Below are 22,185 nucleotides of genomic sequence, written 5' to 3'. Positions count from 1 at the left end.
ATTTTAGACTCAAATTACAACGTGTCTTTGTCAACAGCACCAACTGTCTAGATAAAATGAAAGGAAAGATCTTGGTTGTGAAAACGCTGTGGTTGAAAGACTTGCTTGAAGTGTAAATCAAGAAAAAATCCGATTTTACACTGACTAGCATTTTGTTTAATATTTTCCTACATCAAGTCGTCTGTTCCCTGCCTGTAATAGCTATGTATCATAGCAAGAAATCGAACAGTAAAAATAGGTACAGTGCAATGAATTGATAATTCGAAAGAAACACTTACTGTCAAAGTTTCCGTGCAGCGTGACGCCATGACTGACGCGAAATCAGGTAGGACGTGAACGGTAATTATCAGCATTTCTGGCAAATGTTAAAGTTAAGCTGGGCCCCGTCAAGCGTTCGCAATGTAGGTTTGTCGCGCGCGCAAAGGGAGCGGGGAACCAGCTTAAACAGCGGTACTTTTCACATTTGGGCGCAGCGATGACATAAGCATAACATCACTGCCACGGACTAATTTACATATCACGTGACCGAACTTTTCTCGTTTGTAAACAAACGTGTATGTTCATAAATATACAGAGACTGCCATAACGTAAGCGATTCGGCTGGGTTTTCTTCATATTGTTTTACACTGTTACGTAAAGATTCTTCTACAACTGCGACAGTTTGATTTATGACAGTACACGTTTAAATTTCAATCGTCTGCTGCATCGTTTGCTCTCCGTAGGGCTTTGATCGCAGCACGTGGAGCCGTACAAAGTATGTAAACACAGGATCGCGGTGCAAATCCACAATTTGATAGTGTTACAAGTTTTAGGATATTTTCTCAGTGCCTCTATACTATGTCAACAAGGATGTTTAATTGGGTGTGTAGACTCATCAAATATAAAAAGAGTTCAGAAATATGCACATTATATTAAATGGACTGTGTAAGTTCTGTCCTGTCACTCGTGCCTCAAAGCGATCGTAACGTGACTTACGCCGTAAATCTATGTTAAGGCAGGGAGCCTGTACAGAAGTTAGAAGTTGTAGAGTATCCCTGGTTAAGGTATGGGAATTACGATCATCGTAGAGCTACGATCGCTGTGAGGAGCGGGACCCTGGCCTGTGGCAGAGGTGCCATGTTGTCTGGCCGCATGGAACTCTGGGTAGGAGAGTGGACGACGATCCGTTTCACGTGTGACGTCATAGACGGGCGACGTAGTTACGCCTTCATTGTCAGCGCTTTGTCGCCTGAGTCGGACGTATTTGTTGTTGTCGCTGCTGTTGTTGTTGCACGCCGTTAAGGACGCTGTCATCTCGATTGGTCTATGCAAGTAGGTGACTAATGCACAAATGTACCTGTAACCAGTTAAACCCGTTTATAAGCGACTTTGTTGATTTTTAAACAAGTTTTGTCGATTTGTTTGCTATGTTTGCTTAAAATCGGGGATTCGAACACAGTCCCGACTTTGAAAAACAATTCCAGTTAAATGACTAATCCCTTTACAACAAACGACGGTCAGCAACGTTTGTCAATTTATTTTAGCCGTATATGAATTTCAGAGATACCTCAAATATCGCGATGGTAGGTATTGCTTAAAACTACATGGCACGGTGGTTAATTGTTGTTGTTGTTCTTTACACCGAAATACTCAATAATCTAGCTTTATCATATGGACCAGGACTAGACAATCCAGTGATATACAGCACGATCTCTGCTTGCTAAATGACGTATATCCCCACTTGACTATCTACATTATTGTCCAATCCAAGCCATATTTACAACTCAGTTGGGTGATTATTAGTCGGGTCTATTTTTCAATCTAAATCGTCTACGACCTTTCCGTCCAATAGACCAGAGAAAAGAGATGGTAAAGCGAGAGGAAGCTCAGCAAGCCGCCGAGGCGTACGTCGCCTCTGCAGTGGAGAAGGCCGAGGCTGCTACTGCTGCAGCAGACGCTGGATATGCTGCCTGGAAAGAGGCCCTGATTTCTGCTGCCACGGAAGCCGAGAGAGTGTCGGCATATTCCTCTAAGAACGCTGGGTTGCCTGCAACGTTGGAAGTCCATAGATTGGAGGACGTAGCATTAGAGAAGGCATATACGTATGCTGCACTGGAGAAGGAGAGAGCAGCTGCAGCTCTTGCAATGGAGAAGGCACAGGCTGCTGCAGCTGGTACTGACCTCCCCAAGGATGAAGACGCTGCAGCTGCTGTTGTAGCCTCCGATGCCGACACCGTTCCAGGTAGGAAATATGGATTCAGCAAGCACAGCAGAAACCGTTAAATGGTATTAAATGGCAATGCTTTTCAACTTGGGCGCAGATATTTTTCAGCTATGTTGTATTGTTATATGGTAAAATGTCCTCTTTAAAACCATGAGAGAATTAGATCAAATTTAGCTCTTCAGGTTTGCTCATGAGTAATACCGGTTAGGCAAGATATGGACAATGGCTAAAATCCACCTATTTTCTTTCAGCCAAACAGCACAAGCCCAAGAAGAAAGGTATCTTCGGAGGCATGAAGACTGGCTTCATGCTGTAAATGATTCTTTCTGATTGGTCTTCGCCAGTTTCCCTCATCCTTTCATGACCCACGCGCGTCCTCCTGTAACGACCTTGACCCTGATCGAATATGTTTCCGATGAACTATTTTCCTGTATGTACAGAAGCGGTGTGGACAACCTCCGCAGAGATTAAGAGGCTGATGGGTAGCATTGTTGTTAGGATATTAATATATGTAGGTGTAATTAACATTTCAATAAATGTATGTTCCCTTACTTAAATGTCCTGCCTACCTTGTTCAGGGCTGGTACCTGATTTCAACTGATGTCATATGTCCAGAACAGGAGAGCCACTGAACACAAAGTGAGACGGGACTACGCGGATGTGTTCTTACACCATTTTGTAGACTGTTAAGGTCGGACTAAATCGTCCACATCTTCAATTTCAACAAAAGATGGAGTTCATTTCACTGTTTCGGTCAACTGCTGTGACAGAGGGTGGTTTTTGATCTGTTGGAGAGGTTGACCATTCGTTAGAGAGGTGGTCGCTGATGTCGTACGGACGTGTGGTAGAGGTTGTTGGTGAGGTGTAATAGAGGTGTTGGGTCGCTGAGGTCTTACACGGGTGTTGGGGAAAGGGTTCAACTTGGTTGGATGTTTGATTCGGGTCACTGAAGAGTCTTTCGGAAATCATCGAAAATAAGTTCTAGACAGGCAGGTGTGGTTTTGCCTCGCGGTGGGTGAGTTGTTGGAGGATGTCAGAGACGTACGTAGGTAAAATGTTGCAGGCAGATGGAGAGGTTTGTGGTCAGGTGCAGGAAAGGGAGGTGTAGGACAAAAGTGTCCTAGTGTCACTGCACCAGTGTTGTGTACCAAAGACGCCACCTCTCTACTCTGGTATTCCAAATGCCCCAATATCACCTCCCTAGTGTGTTCAAAAGACATGAGTCACCTCTCTAATGTTGTGCTTTGAAGGCACCAGTGTGATCTCTCTAGTATTGTGAAACAACTACACTAGTATGACGTCTCCAGTGTTGTTTCAAATACATCAGTGTCACATCTCTAGTGTTGTGTCCCAAATATCCCAGTGTCACGTCTATAGTGTTGCGTCTTAAAGAGACCAGTGTGACCTCTCTAGCATTGTGTAAGAAAGACACCAGTTTCACCTTTGTAGTGATATGTTCTAAAGACACCAGTATCACCCCCTGATGTCGCGTTCCAAATATCCCAGTATCACATCCATAGTGTAGTGTTTTAAAAACACCAGTATCATCTCTTTAGTGTTGTGTTCCAACGACACCAGTGTCACCTCTCTAGTGTTGTGTTCCAAATATCCCAGTATCACATCCCTAGTGTTGTGTTTTAAAGACACCAGTATCATCTCTCTAGTGTTGTGTTCCAACGACACCAGTGTCAGCTCTCTAGTGTTGTGTTCCAAATATCCCAGTATCACATCCCTAGTGTAGTGTTTTAAAGACACCAGCATCACGTCTCTAGTGTTGTGATCCAAATATCACAGTGTCACCTCTCTAGTGCAGTGTAACAAATACCTTCTGGTGTCACCACTCCAGTGTTGCGTTTCAAATACACCATTATCACCTCTCTAGTATAGTGTCCCGAACATCCCAGTGCCTCCTCTATAGTGATGTGTTTCAAAGAGACAAGTGTGACCTCTCTAGTATTGTGTAAGAAAGACACCAGTTTCACCCCTCTAGTGTTGTTTTCCAAATATCCCAGTATCACGCCCCTAGTGTAGTGTTTTAAAGACACAAGTATCATCTCTTTAGTGTTGTGTTCTACCGACATCAGTGTCACCTCTCTAATGTTGTGTAACAAATACCCCAGTATCACCTCTTTAGTGTTGTGTTCCAGTTTCAACTCTCTAGTGTTGTGACCCAAATATCACAGTGTCACCTCTCTATTGTTCGTTCCAAAGACCCCAGTGTCACCTCTCTAGTGTTGTGTAAGAAATACCCCATCATCACCTCAACAGTGTTGCATTCCAAACACACCAGTGTCACCTCTCTAGAGTTGTGTTCCAAAGACACCAATATCACCTTTCTAGTGTTGTGTTCCAAAGACACCAGTAGGTGCTCTGTAGCATTGTGTTTTAGCGATCGCAATGTCACCCCTCTATTTCTGTATTCTACAGTAGATGTCACAGAGCAGTCGAAATTAATGTATTTGAAAGTCTTTTAGTCTACGCCATGCTTTGTGGCGTTTGCTTAATAATCTGTTACAGTAACGTCATGCACCTAGCACTATCCTCCACAAATGCAACATTAGGTCAAGCTAAAGTATTTTCATGCCTGCCATAATGGCAGACCCAAACCGGACTTATGCCAGCACGTCCCACTCTCCCTTTTCAACACGTCAGATATGTCACACGCTTAGTATGCTTGACATGTACTTATCAAAATACAACATTTTAGGAAAAAATGTCTTTGTCAATATTTTGTTGCTTACCCATCAGCTTCTTTTGTTGTTACCACCCGATGTTTTGTTTTCATTCTGTTGCAAACCTTGTAAAGTAAATATGTATTTTTATCTGTCTGTGTTGGAGTTTTGTTTTTCTGATCTGTTGTCACCCGTGCTTGTCGCAGAAGGCGACTAACGGAGATCGTGTGGTCAGGCTCGCAGATTTGGTTGACACATGTGATCGTATTCCTGTTGAGACCCGTGAAGGTCCGGAGTAGAATGGGCTTTCGGCAACCCATGCTTGCCTTAAAAGGCGAGTGTGCTTGTGCGAGGCGACTAACGGGATCGGGTGGTCAGGCTCGCTGACTTGGTTGATACGTGTGATCGGTCTATCATTGTTCAAAGATTTCGAAGTTTTTGAATTCTCACCTCTTTACTCAGATGTACATTGTCCTATTCACTTCGCACTTCACAGCCGTAGCAACACACCAAAACCTGTCAGTAACCCAGTAACGGAGAAAAGCCCACAAAGAAATAGGCCAAAACATTATGATATTGAAAAGTCGAATACCTTTTGCCACAATGTGAATTCCGAAAAGCTAACAGATATACATAGACGCACTGAGTTGGCGTGTGAGGAAAGGGCTGACCCAGATATTGTAAATGACATCGCCTCTGACTTGGCGCTGGTATTAGTTGATGCGGCACGCGAAACATTTGGTACCAGGAAGACTTATGCTAACTCCCCTAAGACGAAAACAGGCAGAAAAGACAAACCTTGGTTCAACTCTGAATGTAGGAAGATGCGTAGAAAATTCCATAAAGCTAAAAATGTGTTTAAGAAATTTAGAACTCCATTTAATAAAGAAAGATTTTATGAATCGTCCAGTGCTTATAAAAAATGCATGGATAAACATATTAAATTATTCTCTAAAGAAACAGCTGAACAATTTCGTAGTAAAAGAAAACATTCTCCAAAAGATTACTGGAAGATTCTAAACAGGCGAGAAAATGTAAAAACAGACATATCACCTAGCTTGGAAAATTTTTACGAGTATTTTAAAACAGTTTATGAAACGAATTGTAATGATCATATCCCTCTTGATAATGAGGATACTGATGATCCTATATTTGATACACATATTCTTAATGATGTAATCACAAGTGATGAAATTGCCTCTGCCATTAAAAACTTGAAGCGTAACAAAGCCTCGGGAATAGACTTAGTAGAAAATGATTTCTTAATCGATGCATCTGAAAAATTAATACCACTCTTAACTAGTTTCTTTAATCTGATTTTAGATTCTGGAATCGTCCCAGACTGTTGGCTTAAAGGTGCAATCAAACCTATTTATAAGAAGAAAGGTGACCCAAAGGATCCTAATTCATACAGACCCATAACTATACTAAGTTGCTTTGGAAAACTCTTCACAAGTATCTTAAACACGAGACTTACACATTTTGTTGAGATAAATAGTATCCTCTCTCCATCACAGTCTGGGTTTCGAAAAGGTTTCTCGGCTTGTGACAATTTATTTGCAATACACACGATATTTGAAATCCTTAAGTTGTCAAAAAAAAAATTGTATTGTGTTTTCATTGATTACACAAAAGCCTTTGACACAGTGTGGCGAGCTGGACTATGGCATAAATTACTAAAATATGGCATAAATGATAAAATACTAACCCTTGTTAAAAATATGTACCATAACATAAAATCGGCTGTTATGTTTGATAACCATATAACCTCGTACTTCCCATGCAACACAGGGGTGCGACAGGGTGAAAATCTTTCCCCTTTATTATTCTCACTATTCATAAATGACATCGAATCACACCTTTACAGTCAAGGATGTACAGGTATTAATTTTGAACAATCTGCTGAAAAGAACATCACTGTTTGGATAAAATTTATTAAATAATTTTACTATATGCCGATGATGCTGTCTTGGTAAATGACAATCCCAATGATTTGCAGTTGTCTCTGAATTCATTTTATGACTACTGTAGTCAGTGGAGGTTAAAAGTAAATCTCTCTAAAACCAAAATCGTTGTATTCGGTAGTGGCCCTTCCCAAAAACTCGAAAAGAAACTACATTTTACTTACTTACGGGGGCGAACCAATCGAAATTGTTGATAGCTATACTTACCTTGGTATCAAGCTTCACCGTAATGGACGATTTGTAAATGCAATCAAAAGTCTTGTAGAAAATGCAACTAAAGCAATGTTCTCTCTTCTGAAAAGAGCACGTAATTGAATCTACCTTTAGACTGTTTGATGTCAGCTTTCGACACAATGATAGCTCCCATATTAATGTATGGTTCAGAAATATGGGGTTATGAAAGCTTATTGTTAATTGAAAAAACACATTTGAAATTTCTAAAATACGCCAGTGGTCTTAGAAACTCAACTCCCAACTATATGGTATATGGAGAATTTGGAAGATATCCTCTATACATTAAAATATATAAAAGAATTATCTCACTCTGGCATAAAATAGCTATAAACCCACTCAATATGAAACTGTCAACTATGTTATATAACTTTGTAACATCATCTTTACCGAACGTTGTAAACCAATTACAATGGTTTAAACGTGTTAAAGATATTTTAGATAATTGTGGACTTTCAGAAATATACAAAAACCCTTTTCTTTGCTCAACTGAATACTTGGTATCTAAAATAGAATTAACATTAAAAGACCAGTATCTACAATATTGGCATTTTGAACTGTCCTCCAGTTCCAAAGGTAAATTCTATCAAACTGTTAAAGACACTATATTATTTGATAACTATCTGTTTATATATACCGATTCTTACATTCATGCTGTCTAACCATAATCTACCCATCGAAACAGGACGCTGGTCCAATACTCCAAAAGAAAATAGACTTTGTAAACTTTGTGATTCTCCGTCTGTTGGGGACGAATTCCATTATCTTTTTAAATGCGAAGCTCTTCTCCAACAGCGGGTGATGTACATCCCAGAATACTTCTATAAATGGCCAAATGCATTCAAACTAAAAAAACTATTCTCAGTACAGAAAACAAAACACATTAAAAACCTCTCTAAGTTTTTGAATACTCTTTCTAGCATGCTCAAATTGTAGTTATTGCACTTCAATTTATGAGATGTTTTATCCGCCATCTTGATTGAAGATACATTTCCATCCACAATGTTTTCTCATGTACCACCGTAGGTGGGTCTTCTCCGAGAATAAACTGTTCTGTTCTGTTCTGGTTCAAAACATCAAGTGTCAGTATCACTGCTGGTCAAGGACTCTAGCAGAATTCCAACAGGTGCAATTCGGCTGACGTTAATGCCCTCCCAAGATCAGGCGCTATCGATAGGTTTGACATCACAGTGCCGTGCTGGTGTACACAGAACTGTGTGGTCTTGTTTTACAGCTACTTCGTCAGTGATGTACTGGATTGTTTGTTCTTTTTCTTTTTGTACTGCCGGACCTTTTTCATGAGCTGGGGCTTTGTTTCTGATTACCTGTGAGGCATGTTACAGAAAGTGAGAAAATCCTGCAACTCAGCCTTGAGATTGCTCATCCCTCACTGGGTGGGATGATAACAGGGACATGCAGGTTATGGAAACTGGCGTTATCCAAAATGATAACGCTTGGTTCGTCCAGCTGAGGTAAGAATCGATGTTCGAACCAATCCCAAAATACCTGCTAATTCATTTCGCTATGGTAATCACCATCCTATTTTAGCCCCAAGAACAAAATCACAATCCCCAATCAGTCCCTTGCTACGACTACACGCATGCAAGATGATCAGGCGTCTATCTTTGACTGATGGTAATTTAACACTGCCTTAGAACAATCTAAAGGAAGCTGCATCCGTTCGGTTTTATCACACCAGGTTTCATAAAGGTATATAATTTGAAACCCAAATTGCGGTATTCTTCACCTGTTCTGAAATAAGCTGATCGCATGGACAGGATTGAGTACTATTCTGAACACAGTTCTGTCATCTCCCCTTTCGGTGTACCTGCGCCCTATTTCTCCCGTTTCTACCAGAGCCACAATAAGAGCTGTTTTCGAGACATTTATTGTATCTTTGATCTCATCTTGTATTTTGCACACGTCGGTGGGATTTGCGTTCACACAGTTCATAAATTGTACGGCTTGTGACACCTTTACCAAGCTGTCCAGTTTGAGTTTCCTACCTGATTTTGATTTTCACACGACCCCCGAGGTAACTGATTTGTTTGCAACTTTGTAAACTCGCCTGTATGTCAGATTAAGGGCTTAACACAGTCATTCTATAGTAAACCCTGTCATGATGAAAGGTTGTTCCAGTATGAAATACTGACATAAATTGGAAATTAATTGTTTTTCAGATATATCAAGTTGCATGTTGCATGTTGATACTTCTGTGGGTGAACATGATTATAATGCGATTTGAATTAAGACTTTTTAAGCCATTATTTTGAATATAACTACTACAAGAGTTCCATCATTTTCATAAACAAACAAAACAAACCCAGAGCTATTTACAATCATTCATATTAAGTAATTGTAGTTGAGGCTATATGAATAATTATAATCTGTATTTCAAAAGTACAGTTTTTATTTAGAATATGTACAAATGTTGTTCAACGTCAAATTTTCCTCCTGTGAAGTTACCCCTCAAGAGCATTTTTTACATCTGCGCTTTAATATCCGTACACGTATCATGTATGTGCTTTTATCCTGTGTCAAATTCATTATATCTATATTGAAGTCAAAAAGCCTTTTCCTGGCATTTCCAGCATTACTTTAGTACCCGTGCTGGAAAAGACCGCTTCAGTCAATCAGGTCAGCAAGCTTGACCACCTCCATCTATGACAAACGCTAAGGCGCTTAAGATAACCTTTCAAAATTGGCTTCATCTTAAATGTCGCCATTCTTGACACAATACGAAATCGCAATTCTCAGCGTGATGTTTCTGTATTGTTTGTAATGAGAAAAACGGATATGTTTTCACGAAATCACTAATGATAATTCTGAATCTTTGCCTATGAACCTAGAATCGGTTGGGATGTTTTCGAGAATACCCTTAAACGAAGGCCGAGGTGCCACTACGCCATATCAGATAGTGTTTACAAAATCACATTTCTCAAAGACCGGTATTGAGACGCCTATTACATCACGTACCTCACCTATACATGTTTATGATATTCACCTGCGACAAATGCATCACTGAATTCCCCAGACATTTTAGACTCAAATTACAACGTGTCTTTGTCAACAGCACCAACTGTCTAGATAAAATGAAAGGAAAGATCTTGGTTGTGAAAACGCTGTGGTTGAAAGACTTGCTTGAAGTGTAAATCAAGAAAAAATCCGATTTTACACTGACTAGCATTTTGTTTCATATTTTCCTACATCAAGTCGTCTGTTCCCTGCCTGTAATAGCTATGTATCATAGCAAGAAATCGAACAGTAAAAATAGGTACAGTGCAATGAATTGATAATTCGAAAGAAACACTTACTGTCAAAGTTTCCGTGCAGCGTGACGCCATGACTGACGCGAAATCAGGTAGGACGTGAACGGTAATTATCAGCATTTCTGGCAAATGTTAAAGTTAAGCTGGGCCCCGTCAAGCGTTCGCAATGTAGGTTTGTCGCGCGCGCAAAGGGAGCGGGGAACCAGCTTAAACAGCGGTACTTTTCACATTTGGGCGCAGCGATGACATAAGCATAACATCACTGCCACAGACTAATTTACATATCACGTGACCGAACTTTTCTCGTTTGTAAACAAACGTGTATGTTCATAAATATACAGAGACTGCCATAACGTAAGCGATTCGGCTGGGTTTTCTTCATATTGTTTTACACTGTTACGTAAAGATTCTTCTACAACTGTGACAGTTTGATTTATGACAGTACACGTTTAAATTTAAATCGTCTGCTGCATCGTTTGCTCTCCGTAGGGCTTTGATCGCAGCACGTGGAGCCGTACAAAGTATGTAAACACAGGATCGCGGTGCAAATCCACAATTTGATAGTGTTACAAGTTTTAGGATATTTTCTCAGTGCCTCTATACTATGTCAACAATGATGTTTAATTGGGTGTGTAGACTCATCAAATATAAAAAGAGTTCAGAAATATGCACATTATATTAAATGGACTGTGTAAGTTCTGTCCTGTCACTCGTGCCTCAAAGCGATCGTAACGTGACTTACGCCGTAAATCTATGTTAAGGCAGGGAGCCTGTACAGAAGTTAGAAGTTGTAGAGTATCCCTGGTTAAGGTATGGGAATTACGATCATCGTAGAGCTACGATCGCTGTGAGGAGCGAAACCCTGGCCTGTGGCAGAGGTGCCATGTTGTCTGGCCGCATGGAACTCTGGGTAGGAGAGTGGACGACGATCCGTTTCACGTGTGACGTCATAGACGGGCGACGTAGTTACGCCTTCATTGTCAGCGCTTTGTCGCCTGAGTCGGACGTATTTGTTGTTGTCGCTGCCGTTGTTGTTGCACGCCGTTAAGGACGCTGTCATCTCGATTAGTCTATGCAAATAGGTGACTAATGCACAAATGTACCTGTAACCAGTTAAACCCGTTTATAAGCGACTTTGTTGATTTTTAAACAAGTTTTGTCGATTTGTTTGCTATGTTTGCTTAAAATCGGGGATTCGAACACAGTCCCGACATTGAAAAACAAACCCAGTTAAATGACTAATCCCTTTACAACAAACGACGGTCAGCAACGTTTGTCAATTTATTTTATCAAGTCCTAAGCAATGATATTATTTTCTACGGGTAATATACGGGAGTTTATGTCTTTCGTTCACAGAGTGAGATTCGTGATGTATTTGTCTGTCACATAACATTGCAAAGATGTAAAAGGAGGATTTATTCCAGAATCAAATATGTGTCTTACAAATAAGCATTGATTTATATCTTTACTATCCTGAACGATGAAAGTGATATTCATCAATTATATGTTCATGAATGGTCATGGTGACTTGATTAACAAATGGAAATCACCCCGTGCTATTTGCGTTGGTTATATGACACATACTGTTAACAGGATCATAAGTTGAAATATATTGTGGACGATGAAAGAGACTTAGTGTGCCTTTTTCCCAATGGTAAGAAGTATACATGCATTTTGTTTCATTTCTCGACAGCACTGAAAACAAGATGATCTTTCTGCACGGCCTGGCTTTAGCCGTATATGAATTTCAGAGATACCTCAAACATCGCGATGGTAGGTATTGCTTAAAACTACATGACACGTGCAACGGTGGTTAATTGTTGTTGTTCCTTACACCGAAATACTCAATAATCTAGCTTTCTCATATGGACCAGGACCAGACAATCCAGTGATATACAGCACGATCTCTGCTTGCTAACTGATGTATATCCCCACTTGACTATCTACATTATTGTCCAATCCAAGCCATATTTACCACTCAGTTGGGTGATTATTAGTCGGGTCTATTTTTCAATCTAAATCGTCTACGACCTTTCCGCCCAATAGATCAGAGACAAGAGATGGTAAAGCGAGAGGCAGATCAGCAAGCCGCCGAGGCGTACGTCGCCGCTGCTGTGGACAAGGCCGAGGCTGCTACTGCTGCAGCAGACGCTGGATATGCTGCCTGGAAAGAGGCCCTGATTTTTGCTGCCACGGAAGCCGAGAGAGTGTCGGCATATTCCTCTAAGAACGCTGGGTTGCCTGCAACGTTGGAAGTCCATAGATTGGAGGACGTAGCATTAGAGAAGGCATATACGTATGCTGCACTGGAGAAGGAGAGAGCAGCTGCAGCTCTTGCAATGGAGAAGGCACAGGCTGCTGCAGCTGGTACTGACCTCCCCAAGGATGAAGACGCTGCAGCTGCTGTTGCAGCCTCCGATGCCGACACCGTTCCAGGTAGGAAATGTGGATTCAGCAAGCACAGCAGAAACCGTTAAATGGTATTAAATGGCAATGCTTTTCAACTTGGTCGCAGATATTGTTCAGCTATGTTGTATTGTTATATGGTAAAATGTCCTCTTTAAAACCATGAGAGAATTAGATCAGATTCCGTATTTAGCTTGGCAGGTTTGCTCATGAGTAATACCGGTTAGGCAAGGTATGGACAATGGCTAAACTCCACCTATTTTTTTTCAGCCAAACAGGACAAGCCCAAGAAGAAAGGTATCTTCGGAGGCATGAAGACTGGCTTCATGCTGTAAATGATTCTTTCTGATTGGTCTTCGCCAGTTTCCCTCATCTTTTCATGACCCACGCGCGTCCTCCTGTAACGACCTTGACCCTGATTGAATATGTTTCCGATGAACTATTTTCCTGTATATACAGAAGCGGTGTGGTCAACCTCCGCAGAAATTAAGAGGCTGATGGGTAACATTGTTATTAGGATATTGATATAAGTAGGTGTAAGTAACATTTCAACAAATGTATGTTCCCTTACTTAAATGTCCTGCCTACCTTGTTCAGGGCTGGTACATGATTTCAACTGATGTCATATGTCCAGAACAGGAGAGCCACTGAACACAACGTGAGACGGGACTACGCGGAGGTGTTCTTACACCATTTTGTAGACTGTTAAGGTCGGACTAAATTGTCCACAAACTTCAATTTCAACAGAAGATGGAGTTCATTTCACTGTTTCGGTCAACTGCTGTGACAGAGGGTGGTTTTTGATCTGTTGGAGAAGTCGACCATGCGTTAGAGGTGGTCGCTGATGTCGTACGGTCGTGCAGGAGTGTGGTAGAGGTTGTTGGTGAGCTATAAGGGAGGTGTTGGGTCGCTGAGGTGTTACAGGGGTATTGAAGAGAGGGCTGGTGCGGTGTTAGATTCGGGTTACTGACATATGTTTGGTCATTGATACTAAGTTTTAGGGAGGCACATGTGGTGCTGCCTCATGGTCTGTGAAGGAGGATGTCAGCAACGGAGACAGATGATATCCAGGCAGATGGAGAGGTAGTTGATGAGATGCAGGAAAGGGAGGCCTAGGACAAAGGTGTCCTAGTGTTCCAAAGACACCAGTATCACCTCTCTAGTGTAGTGTTCAAACCGCACCAGTGTCACCTCTAATGTTCTGTTTTAAAAACACCAGTGTCACCCCTCTAGTGTTCTGTTTCAAAAACACCAGTGTCACCACTTCTAGTGTAGTTTCGCAAAGTCCCCAGAACCACCTCTCTAAAGTTGTGTTCCAAATATCCCAGTATCACATCTCTAGTGTTGTGTAACATACACCAGTGTCATCTCTCTATTATTGTGGTTTAAAGACACTAGTGTCACCCCTGTTGTGTTGTGTTCCAAAGACAGCAGTATCACCTCTCTAGTGTAGTGTTCCAAATACCCCAGTATCACATCTCTAGTGTTATGTAAGACACCAGTGTCACCTCTCTGTTATTGTGGTTTAAGGGCACTAGTGCCACCCCTCAAGTGTTGTATTCCAATGACACCAGCAGCACCTCTCTAGTGTTTCGTTTCAAAGACACTAGTGTCACCTCTCTCGAGTTGTGTTCCGAAGACAACAGTGTCACCTCTCGAGTTGTGTTCCAAAGAGAACAGTGTCAGCTCACTAGTGTTGTTTTAAAGACACAATTGTCATCACTCAATACATTGTGTTTTAAAGACACCAGTGCCACCTCTCGTGTTGTGCTTCAAAGACACCAGTGTCACCTCTCTAGTGTAGTGTTCAAAATACTCCAGTGTCACCTCTCTAGTGTTGTTTTGAGAAACACCAGTGTTACCTCTCTAGTGTTGTATCCCAAAGACCCCAGTACATCTCTAGTGTTGTGTTCCAAATACCCCAGTATCACATCTCTAGTGTAACAGATACCATTGTCACCTCTCTTTTATTGTGGTTTTAAGACACTAGTGTTACCGCACTAGTGTTGTTTTCCAAGGACAATAGTGTCACCTCTCTCAAGCTGTGTTCGAAAGACACCAGTGTCACATTTCTAGTGTTGTGTTCCAAAGACACTAGTAAAACCTCTCTACTGTTGTGTTCCACATACCCCAGTATCACATCTCTAGTGTTGTGTAACAAAGACACCAGTGTCACATCTCTAGTGTTGTGTTTTAAAGCCACCAGTCTCACCTCTCTAGTGTTGTATATTAAAGACATCAGTATGGTCTGGCTAGTGTTGTGTTCCCAAGACACTTGAGCCACCTCTCTAGTTTTGTGTTTTCCCATAACACATGTGACACCACTTTTGCGTGGTGTTCCAAAGACCCCAGTGTCATCTCTCCAGTGTTGTGATCCAAAGACACCATTATCGGCTCTCCAGCGTTGTATTTTAATGATCACAATGTCACCCTTCTGGTTTTGTTTTAGAATTCTAAAGACACTGCTATCATATTCAGTAAAACCATTAAAAGGACATCAGCAGCACCACTAAAGTGGATGTCAAAGAGCAGTCAAAATGAATATATTTTACAGACATTTTAGTTTACGTCATCCTTGTCAGTATGTTGTTGCTTACCCATCAGCCTCTCCTGTCGTTACCACATTATGTTTTGATTTCATTCTGTTGCAAACCTTGTAAAATAAATGTGTATTTTTATCTGTCTGTGTTTCAGTTTTGTTTTTCTGATCTATTGTCATATTGTCATGGGAACCAACTAATGGGGATCAGGCTGGCGGATTTGGTTGACTCATGACCGTAGTCCAGTTGTGTAGATCAATGCTCATAATGCTGGTCACAGGATGGTTTGGTCCAGATAAGATTATTTAAAATGAGCTGCCACAGTTGGACAACTGTTGAGCTGCAGCATTAAAACGCAATTATAATGGTACTCATTTTTTGTATATGTTCCTGCTGCAAAGAAAGACTTTCTTTCAAAGTGTACAACATATGCAAATTCTCTCCATTCCAGAGACACCAGTGTCTCCTCTCTTGTGCTGTGTTGTAAAGACACAGAGTGTACAACATATGCAAATACTTCTGGATCCAGAACTAAGGCAATATAGAAGTATGTATTGTGAACGTTGACACGGCGTTCAAAGAGTGTTTGTGGTTTTATGATCACAGTAAGTGATGCTTGAACTGCAGGAAGTGACATAAAATCACACATTATCCTTAAAACAAAAAGTCTCGAGAGTCATTGATACTAGGTGGTTGCTGTCATCTGCCCTATTGCAACTCTGACGCTTTAGGCCTTGTTACTGGCACACTGACAGAGTCAAGGCGACAACATTCAGGATGCACTGAGCATGCTGTGCTTGAATTGGGCAGCCTGATAATACACATATGCACGCACGCACTTACACACGCACAGACATTCATGTGTACATATGACTATTGGATGCCTGGAGCATTTTTTAAGGCAGAGTTAAACAAGAACACAATGACAAAAAAAACAACGCAGTGTTTGATAGATTAATTACTGCATATAACATGTCCCCACGCCACTCTCATTTTCCCATCAGACTCTCATTTCCCCATCAGACTCATCTCTCCACCCCACTCTCATGTCCCCACCCCACTCTCATGTCCCCACCCCACTCTCATGTCTACTTCCCACTCTCATCTCTCCACTCCTACATTAATTATATTCACAACATGACATTGATAAGGTCCACAAATATGTCTTTTACAGTAAACATAGAATGAAAACTTGTATTGTAGTTAGGCACTATTTTCTAAGAACTGAATTATATTGACTTTATATTTAAATTTTGTTTTCTGTAAATGTGCATTCTTACCGAGAAAGAAGGAAAGTGTATGATATAGGGATGGCCATTCCAGCAGTCCTTCTTTATTCAGACCACAGTGCACAAAAATAATCCAGACTGTCTGAATCCCAAGGAACATGAGCTTGAATCCCAAACATGGACTTTCCTAACTAAAGGTTTAAAAGCACACTACACATGGGTTTTCTCCAGTTAAAATAATTTCCTAGTCACCTCACTTTGGGAGTTGCTGATTATTAATCAGCATACAATTGATACTATAAACCTTTGAATGTGGAACCAATTTCCACCAAGTCCATTCCTCAAGGACCTGCCTGGTTTGCCATTAGCAAACATGCTGACTGTTGCATTAAACGACCTTAAAAGGCACAGCTGTGGTCAATTCACTGAAACATTTATATCTGTGCATAATCAACTCAAGGAAAAAAGAAAAAGAATCTTGAAAAGGTATGGTATGGATTTATGACTTCTTCAATACATATATCTTCTTATATATGTACAACACAAGGTTGCTGGGCTACTCTTTGCCCCTTCAAAAGGTGATAGTGTTGCTGGTAAATGTTGATGCTACCTGTAACTCTGATGACAGAGTTGTCTGCCTTTGAGAATACCTGCTTGTGTCAGCAGCTAGAATCTTGACTCCAAGAACAAATTAAAATAGAAGAAAGAAGGTGCACTGAAGTTTGAAGAGCATTCTAGAGACACCATAGCATATGATTCCAGCAGATATGGCATTGGTAAATCAAGGATCATAATTATGGTGGTCCACAGACTTGAACCAAAGACATAGAAGATGCCGCTGTGAAGAGCTTCAGATGACTGGGTAGAGTGATGAGCATATACAGAAATGCATGATCAGCTTGTAGGATAACACCATGATAATTATAATCTGAAGACCCTGAGTAGTATAGGTCTTCACCAACCCATGTTTGTCACAAAAAAGCAAAAATGCTCGTCATAAGAGGCCACTAATGGGATCAGGTGGTCAGGTTGACACATGTCTTCAGTTCCCAACTGCGCAGATCAATGCTCAAGTTGTTGATCACTGGACTGTCTGGACCATACTTAATAAAACTCTGCTGCCATATCACTGGAATATTGCTGAGTGCGGCATAAAGCTAAACCCATTCATTCACTCCCGCATAATTTGAAATCACTTGGAAATCACTGCATCCCCATCAATTTGTCAGTTGTCTGTAAAAAGGAGTGTGACTGAATCTACAACTCATTAACACATGCTAAACTTCCCAAGCTGTATTTCTGACAGAAAAAAAATATAAATGTGTTCCTCCTGTGTAACATTTTTTCGATCAATAATTTCAAAATAAGTCTTCCTAAAGCCCTTGTCACTTTTGAAAAAAATGTGCCCGAGAAACATTTAAGATTTTTTTTGCTGCCTAATGTTTCAGTTTTTATGACATGAAAGTCACCAAACTCACCAATCCCAAACGTCATTCTTGCTGGAAAAAAAGGAATGACAAAAGGCACTTACATCTTTCACAAGTATGTTCTTTCATACCTATTATGAACAATGTTTCCAATCCACACAGTATCCAAGACACCAAAGACACCATGTCCAATGAGAACTCCCATGCTGATTAATGTATATGCTCTGCTGGGCAGTGTCTGAGGACATCTGATTTTTAAGAACACATGTAATTCCCTGATGATCATCATCAAACCTTCAAATTCACACTGCATCCATGACAACAAAGTCACTCATGTCAAAGTCTGCCATGTCACCATCATCCTCATCAAACTCACAATTCCCCTCATTCTTATCACCATGTCTCCTTTCCTTTCTACAAATGTTCATCTGGTGCTTATTCTTTGTGCCATCACCTTCTTTCCTCCAGTACTGACTTTTTGTCTTGTAGCTGTTTGCCTTGTCTTCCCAGTATCGATTTCTCCAACTTCTATGGTTATCTCTGTCATCGATCTCTGTGCTACGTCTCTTTTGAGATTCTGTGGTACCATCATTAACAAAGTCCTTTCGACCTCTTTTCTTGGAATCATGTTTTCTGAATTGCTTATCGTGTTCTATATTCTCGCGACCTCTGTTGTTTCTGTCTTTACCAGTCCGTGTCACCGATTTATCTCCTCTGGAACTTTTACTATGTTCTCTGGATCCTCTTCCCTGACTACCTCTTGCCTTGAAGCTGTCACGTTGATTTGAGACTTGTCTACTGCTCCCTAGTCTTCGACTCACTCTGTCCAAGCTATTCCCTTGTCCAGGCAATATCCTGCCATACTGTTGATCACTTTCAGGCAAAGCTGTGTCAAAAGCTCCTTCAAGCTCATCACAGTTCATCACCTCAACCACCCTCTCACTTTGAGTAAATCCTTCATTTTCTTCTTCAACAAAGCATTCATTCCTTTCATCATAACATTCATCCTCTTCAACAAAGAAAGACTCTCTGCGCATTTGATCCTCAAACCTTTGTGTCCTATTCTCATTCCTCCCTATACGCACACTGTTGTTCCCATCTCCATACTCCAAATGCTCCTCTTGAGAAAATCTACCATCCTTGAATAACCCTTTTTGACCACTGTCATGCATCTGCATGTCCTTATCATCAATAAAACTGTGGCCACTTCTTGTTTCTCCTGCATAACCTCTTACCTCTCTCTCTCTTTCTTCATCCATTCTCTCTTCACTTTCAACATGACCTTCTTCATCAATCACAAAACCATCATCCATCACATGAACGCCATCTTCATCCACATAGGCCAGCACATACTCTTCACCTTCATTCATATATTCATCCATATACACTTCCACAGGTTCCTCTTTTCCCATATTCCAGTGTCTCCTGCCACGAATTTCTTCTCTTGACCACCCAAGGTTTTCTGTTCTTTGCTGAAGGTCTTCACTTGACTGACCATGGTTCTTTGTCCTGTGATGATATCTATTTTTTGATTGATCAGAGTTATCAGTTCTCTGCTGACGTCCCTTCCTTGACCGATCACCATTACCTGTCCTTTGCTGAAGGTTTTCACTTGACTGACCATGGTTCTCTGTCCTGTACTCATATTTATCTCTAGATCTGTTAAAGTTATCTGTTCTCTGCCGATGCTCCTTCCTTGACCGATCACCATTACTTCTCCTTTGTTGAAGGTCTTCACTGTAACGACTATGGTTCTCTGTCCCGTGCTGATGTTTATCTCTTGACTGATCACCATTACCTCTGTTTTGCAACAAGTTTTCACTTGCCCTGTCACGGTTTTGTGTCCTGTTTTGATATTTATCTCTTGAATGAGGGCGGTTCTCTGTCCTGTGTTGACATTCCTTTGTTAATTGATCAGAGTTATATCTCCCTCCTTTCTTTGATGGTTCACTACTATCTGTCCTTTGCTGACTTGGCGACTTTTTGGGGTGGACTGATCTTTTCAGTTCATCTTTCAATTTCTTTTCAGTTTTCATTTCTGCTTCACTTAAGGATTCACAAGACTTTTCCTGAATATTTTCCTTTTCCTGAGTTTTTATATTGCAAATGTCAAAATCATCAAAATCCTGAGTATCAAGTTGAGGTATGCTATTAGGATCTTCACTAGGGATTATTACTGACTGAGAAGCAGCAGGTGGTTGTTCCATTACAAACTCTGTTGGCTGAGCATCTGCAGACTGAGTGATCAATTGCCCAGTCAGTGGGAGTTGTAATGGGCCACCTGCTTGTGGAAAAGTTGGTGGAACTACAGAAGGTGCAACTGCACCAAATTGTGTGTGTCCTGAAGCCACTACACAAGTTTGCTGTGATTGTGCACTTATTTGAGATTGATTAGGAGCTTGCTGCCAAGCTGATCTATTTAAAATCCCAGAGACAGGTAGCTGAATACATGCTGGTGGAAAAGACTGACCTCCTTCAGCAGGCTGAGATGCAGGCTTGGGCATGGGTGGAAGCACAGGTGGAGGTGAAACAGGTTTTGGAACAGATGTTGTGGTAGGATGGAAGGGTGTTACCTGATTATGTGAAGGCAATGCTTGAGTCCCTTTCATGCAGGTTTCCCTTGTCACACTGAAAGGCATGACAAAGTGGATATTGTCTCTCTCCTGTTGTTTAGCACAACGCAGGAGTGTTGCCATTTCAATTCTGTCTTCAATCCCATGAAAAAAATCCAGGTGTTCACCAAGATCATCAGCATCCACACATTCCATACTACAGAATGAACAGATGAGATAAAGAACCTTTGCTTCATGAATTTTTGTCCAGTGACGTTCAAATTGCTCTGATTTGCCTTTAAATAAACATCCAGAGACTTTGCACTCATATTCAGCTGATAATGTTGTGTCTACTTGTGTCAAACTGGGTATCAAAGCCTCAGGAGTGGACTTCTTTTGTGGCTGATACCCTTTAAGCAACCTTTGTGGTTGTGCATCTTCAAGCGACCTTTGTGGCTGTACATGTTCAAGCAACATTCGTGGTTGTGCATCTTTAAGCGACCTTCGAGGCTGTGCATCTTCAATTGACCTTCGTGGTTGTGCATCTTCAATCGACCTTTGTGGCTGTGTGTCTTCAAGCAACCTTTGTGGCTCTCTAGTTTCTGGTGCATCATAACCTTGATCCAGTGATTTGACAGATTTTGGCAATCTCTCATGTTGGACAGTTTCACAGGGTGTTTGTTTCCTCCAAGATGGAAAGGTTTGAGATGACAGGTTCTGAAGGTACAAAATTTAAATGTATAAAGCTACAGTTTGCTCATGAAAAGTACTGTTCTTAGAAAGTAAGTGGATCCTATCCGCTTAAACAATGGCAAAAAAGAATCAAATATAGTTTTTGAAATGGCGAAAAGTATTCAGTGATGCACATTTTCTGGACAATGCAAAAATGAATTTAAAAGTGATGAACCTGTATGAAACTGTGAAACATCTGCACATTGGGTTTTGATTCATACCGTATGAACCAAAAAGAATTACAATCCCAACAAATATATTTGACAAAAAATACATAAATGCAAAAGCAGACAAAAACAATATAAATTTAAGGTAAAGAAATACATACAATGGTGAATGTGAATTTGATGTCCAGTTTTGTTAAACTTTTACACAGAACATGACAAGCCTATAAGGTCTGCACCCAATCAATAGTGATTACATCAAAAGAAAGTTCATAGGACCTGTCAAATTGCAACAAACCAAACAAACATGCCATGGAGATGATGGCAGCTTAAAATGACATGGTCAGTTAACCATCAGATTCAACAATGGTTTCCTTTAGAATGAGAAGAGACAGTTGGTAAAAATGCTACTTAGAAATGAAACCTGAAGAAATATAAGGAGAAGGAACAATGAGCAAGTCTACAGGCTCTGCACACATACTGGTTCCATGCGTTAAACTTCAGGCCGTGAAGAGTGATGTGGACAATCATGAACATTAAATAACAATTTCAAAGGATGACACAGAAAGGTATTCCCTTCATTGTTTCTTGGAGTCTCCTACATTCTGCTTTGGTGGACATGGCCAGTGTGATGTCTCAACAGAATACTGCCTCTCCATAAGTGTAAAGATTTCCTAACAAGAGGACTGTGGTCGATGCATCACATATACTGGCAAGAAGCTAAGTGCAGTGGGTATGGTGGTGCCGGCATCTCATATCCTGACAAGAGGCTTGGTGTAGAGGACTGTGGTCACTG

The 22,185-nt window shown here is 40.9% G+C and overlaps 3 protein-coding genes across 4 annotated transcripts in view; 2 read left to right on the top strand and 1 right to left on the bottom strand.

Moving 5' to 3' along the window:
- The first annotated feature begins 306 nt into the window (after positions 1-306).
- Positions 307-2,519, top strand: LOC137297312 (uncharacterized). The gene is made up of 4 exons (XM_067829323.1): positions 307-325; positions 1,524-1,562; positions 1,832-2,221; positions 2,455-2,519. The coding sequence occupies exons 1-4, from the start codon at positions 307-309 to the stop codon at positions 2,517-2,519; spliced, it is 513 nt and encodes a 170-aa protein (XP_067685424.1).
- Positions 2,520-12,045: 9,526 nt separating this feature from the next.
- Positions 12,046-13,080, top strand: LOC137295742 (uncharacterized). Its single transcript, XM_067827266.1, has 3 exons — positions 12,046-12,112; positions 12,386-12,775; positions 13,016-13,080. Exons 1-3 carry the CDS (start codon positions 12,046-12,048, stop codon positions 13,078-13,080), a joined length of 522 nt encoding a protein of 173 aa, XP_067683367.1.
- A 4,965-nt stretch (positions 13,081-18,045) lies between these two features.
- The window catches only part of LOC137297076 (uncharacterized), a 49,745-nt gene continuing 45,605 nt past the window's right edge, over positions 18,046-22,185 (bottom strand). For both annotated transcript variants that reach the window (XM_067829049.1, XM_067829047.1), the window contains exon 24: positions 18,046-21,210. In XM_067829049.1, coding sequence (XP_067685150.1) covers positions 18,244-21,210 — 2,967 coding nt within the window. In that variant the 3' untranslated portion in view covers positions 18,046-18,243. The remainder of the gene's footprint in view (positions 21,211-22,185) is intronic.

Source organism: Haliotis asinina, chromosome 9, assembly GCF_037392515.1.
Source record: "Haliotis asinina isolate JCU_RB_2024 chromosome 9, JCU_Hal_asi_v2, whole genome shotgun sequence".
In the NCBI taxonomy this organism is placed as follows: domain Eukaryota; kingdom Metazoa; phylum Mollusca; class Gastropoda; order Lepetellida; family Haliotidae; genus Haliotis; species Haliotis asinina.
The sequence above is the reverse complement of the archived record's forward strand: the minus strand, read 5'-3'. Positions and strand labels throughout refer to the sequence as shown.

Coding starts and splice junctions, on each gene's coding strand:
- LOC137297312 (XM_067829323.1), top strand. Junction 1,563..1,831: donor ATACCTCAAATATCGCGATG/GTAGGTATTGCT, acceptor TCCGTCCAATAG/ACCAGAGAAAAGAGATGGTA. Junction 2,222..2,454: donor CGATGCCGACACCGTTCCAG/GTAGGAAATATG, acceptor ATTTTCTTTCAG/CCAAACAGCACAAGCCCAAG.
- LOC137295742 (XM_067827266.1), top strand. CDS start 12,046: ATGATCTTTCTGCACGGCCTGGCTTTAGCCGTATATGAATTTCAGAGA. Junction 12,113..12,385: donor ATACCTCAAACATCGCGATG/GTAGGTATTGCT, acceptor TCCGCCCAATAG/ATCAGAGACAAGAGATGGTA. Junction 12,776..13,015: donor CGATGCCGACACCGTTCCAG/GTAGGAAATGTG, acceptor ATTTTTTTTCAG/CCAAACAGGACAAGCCCAAG.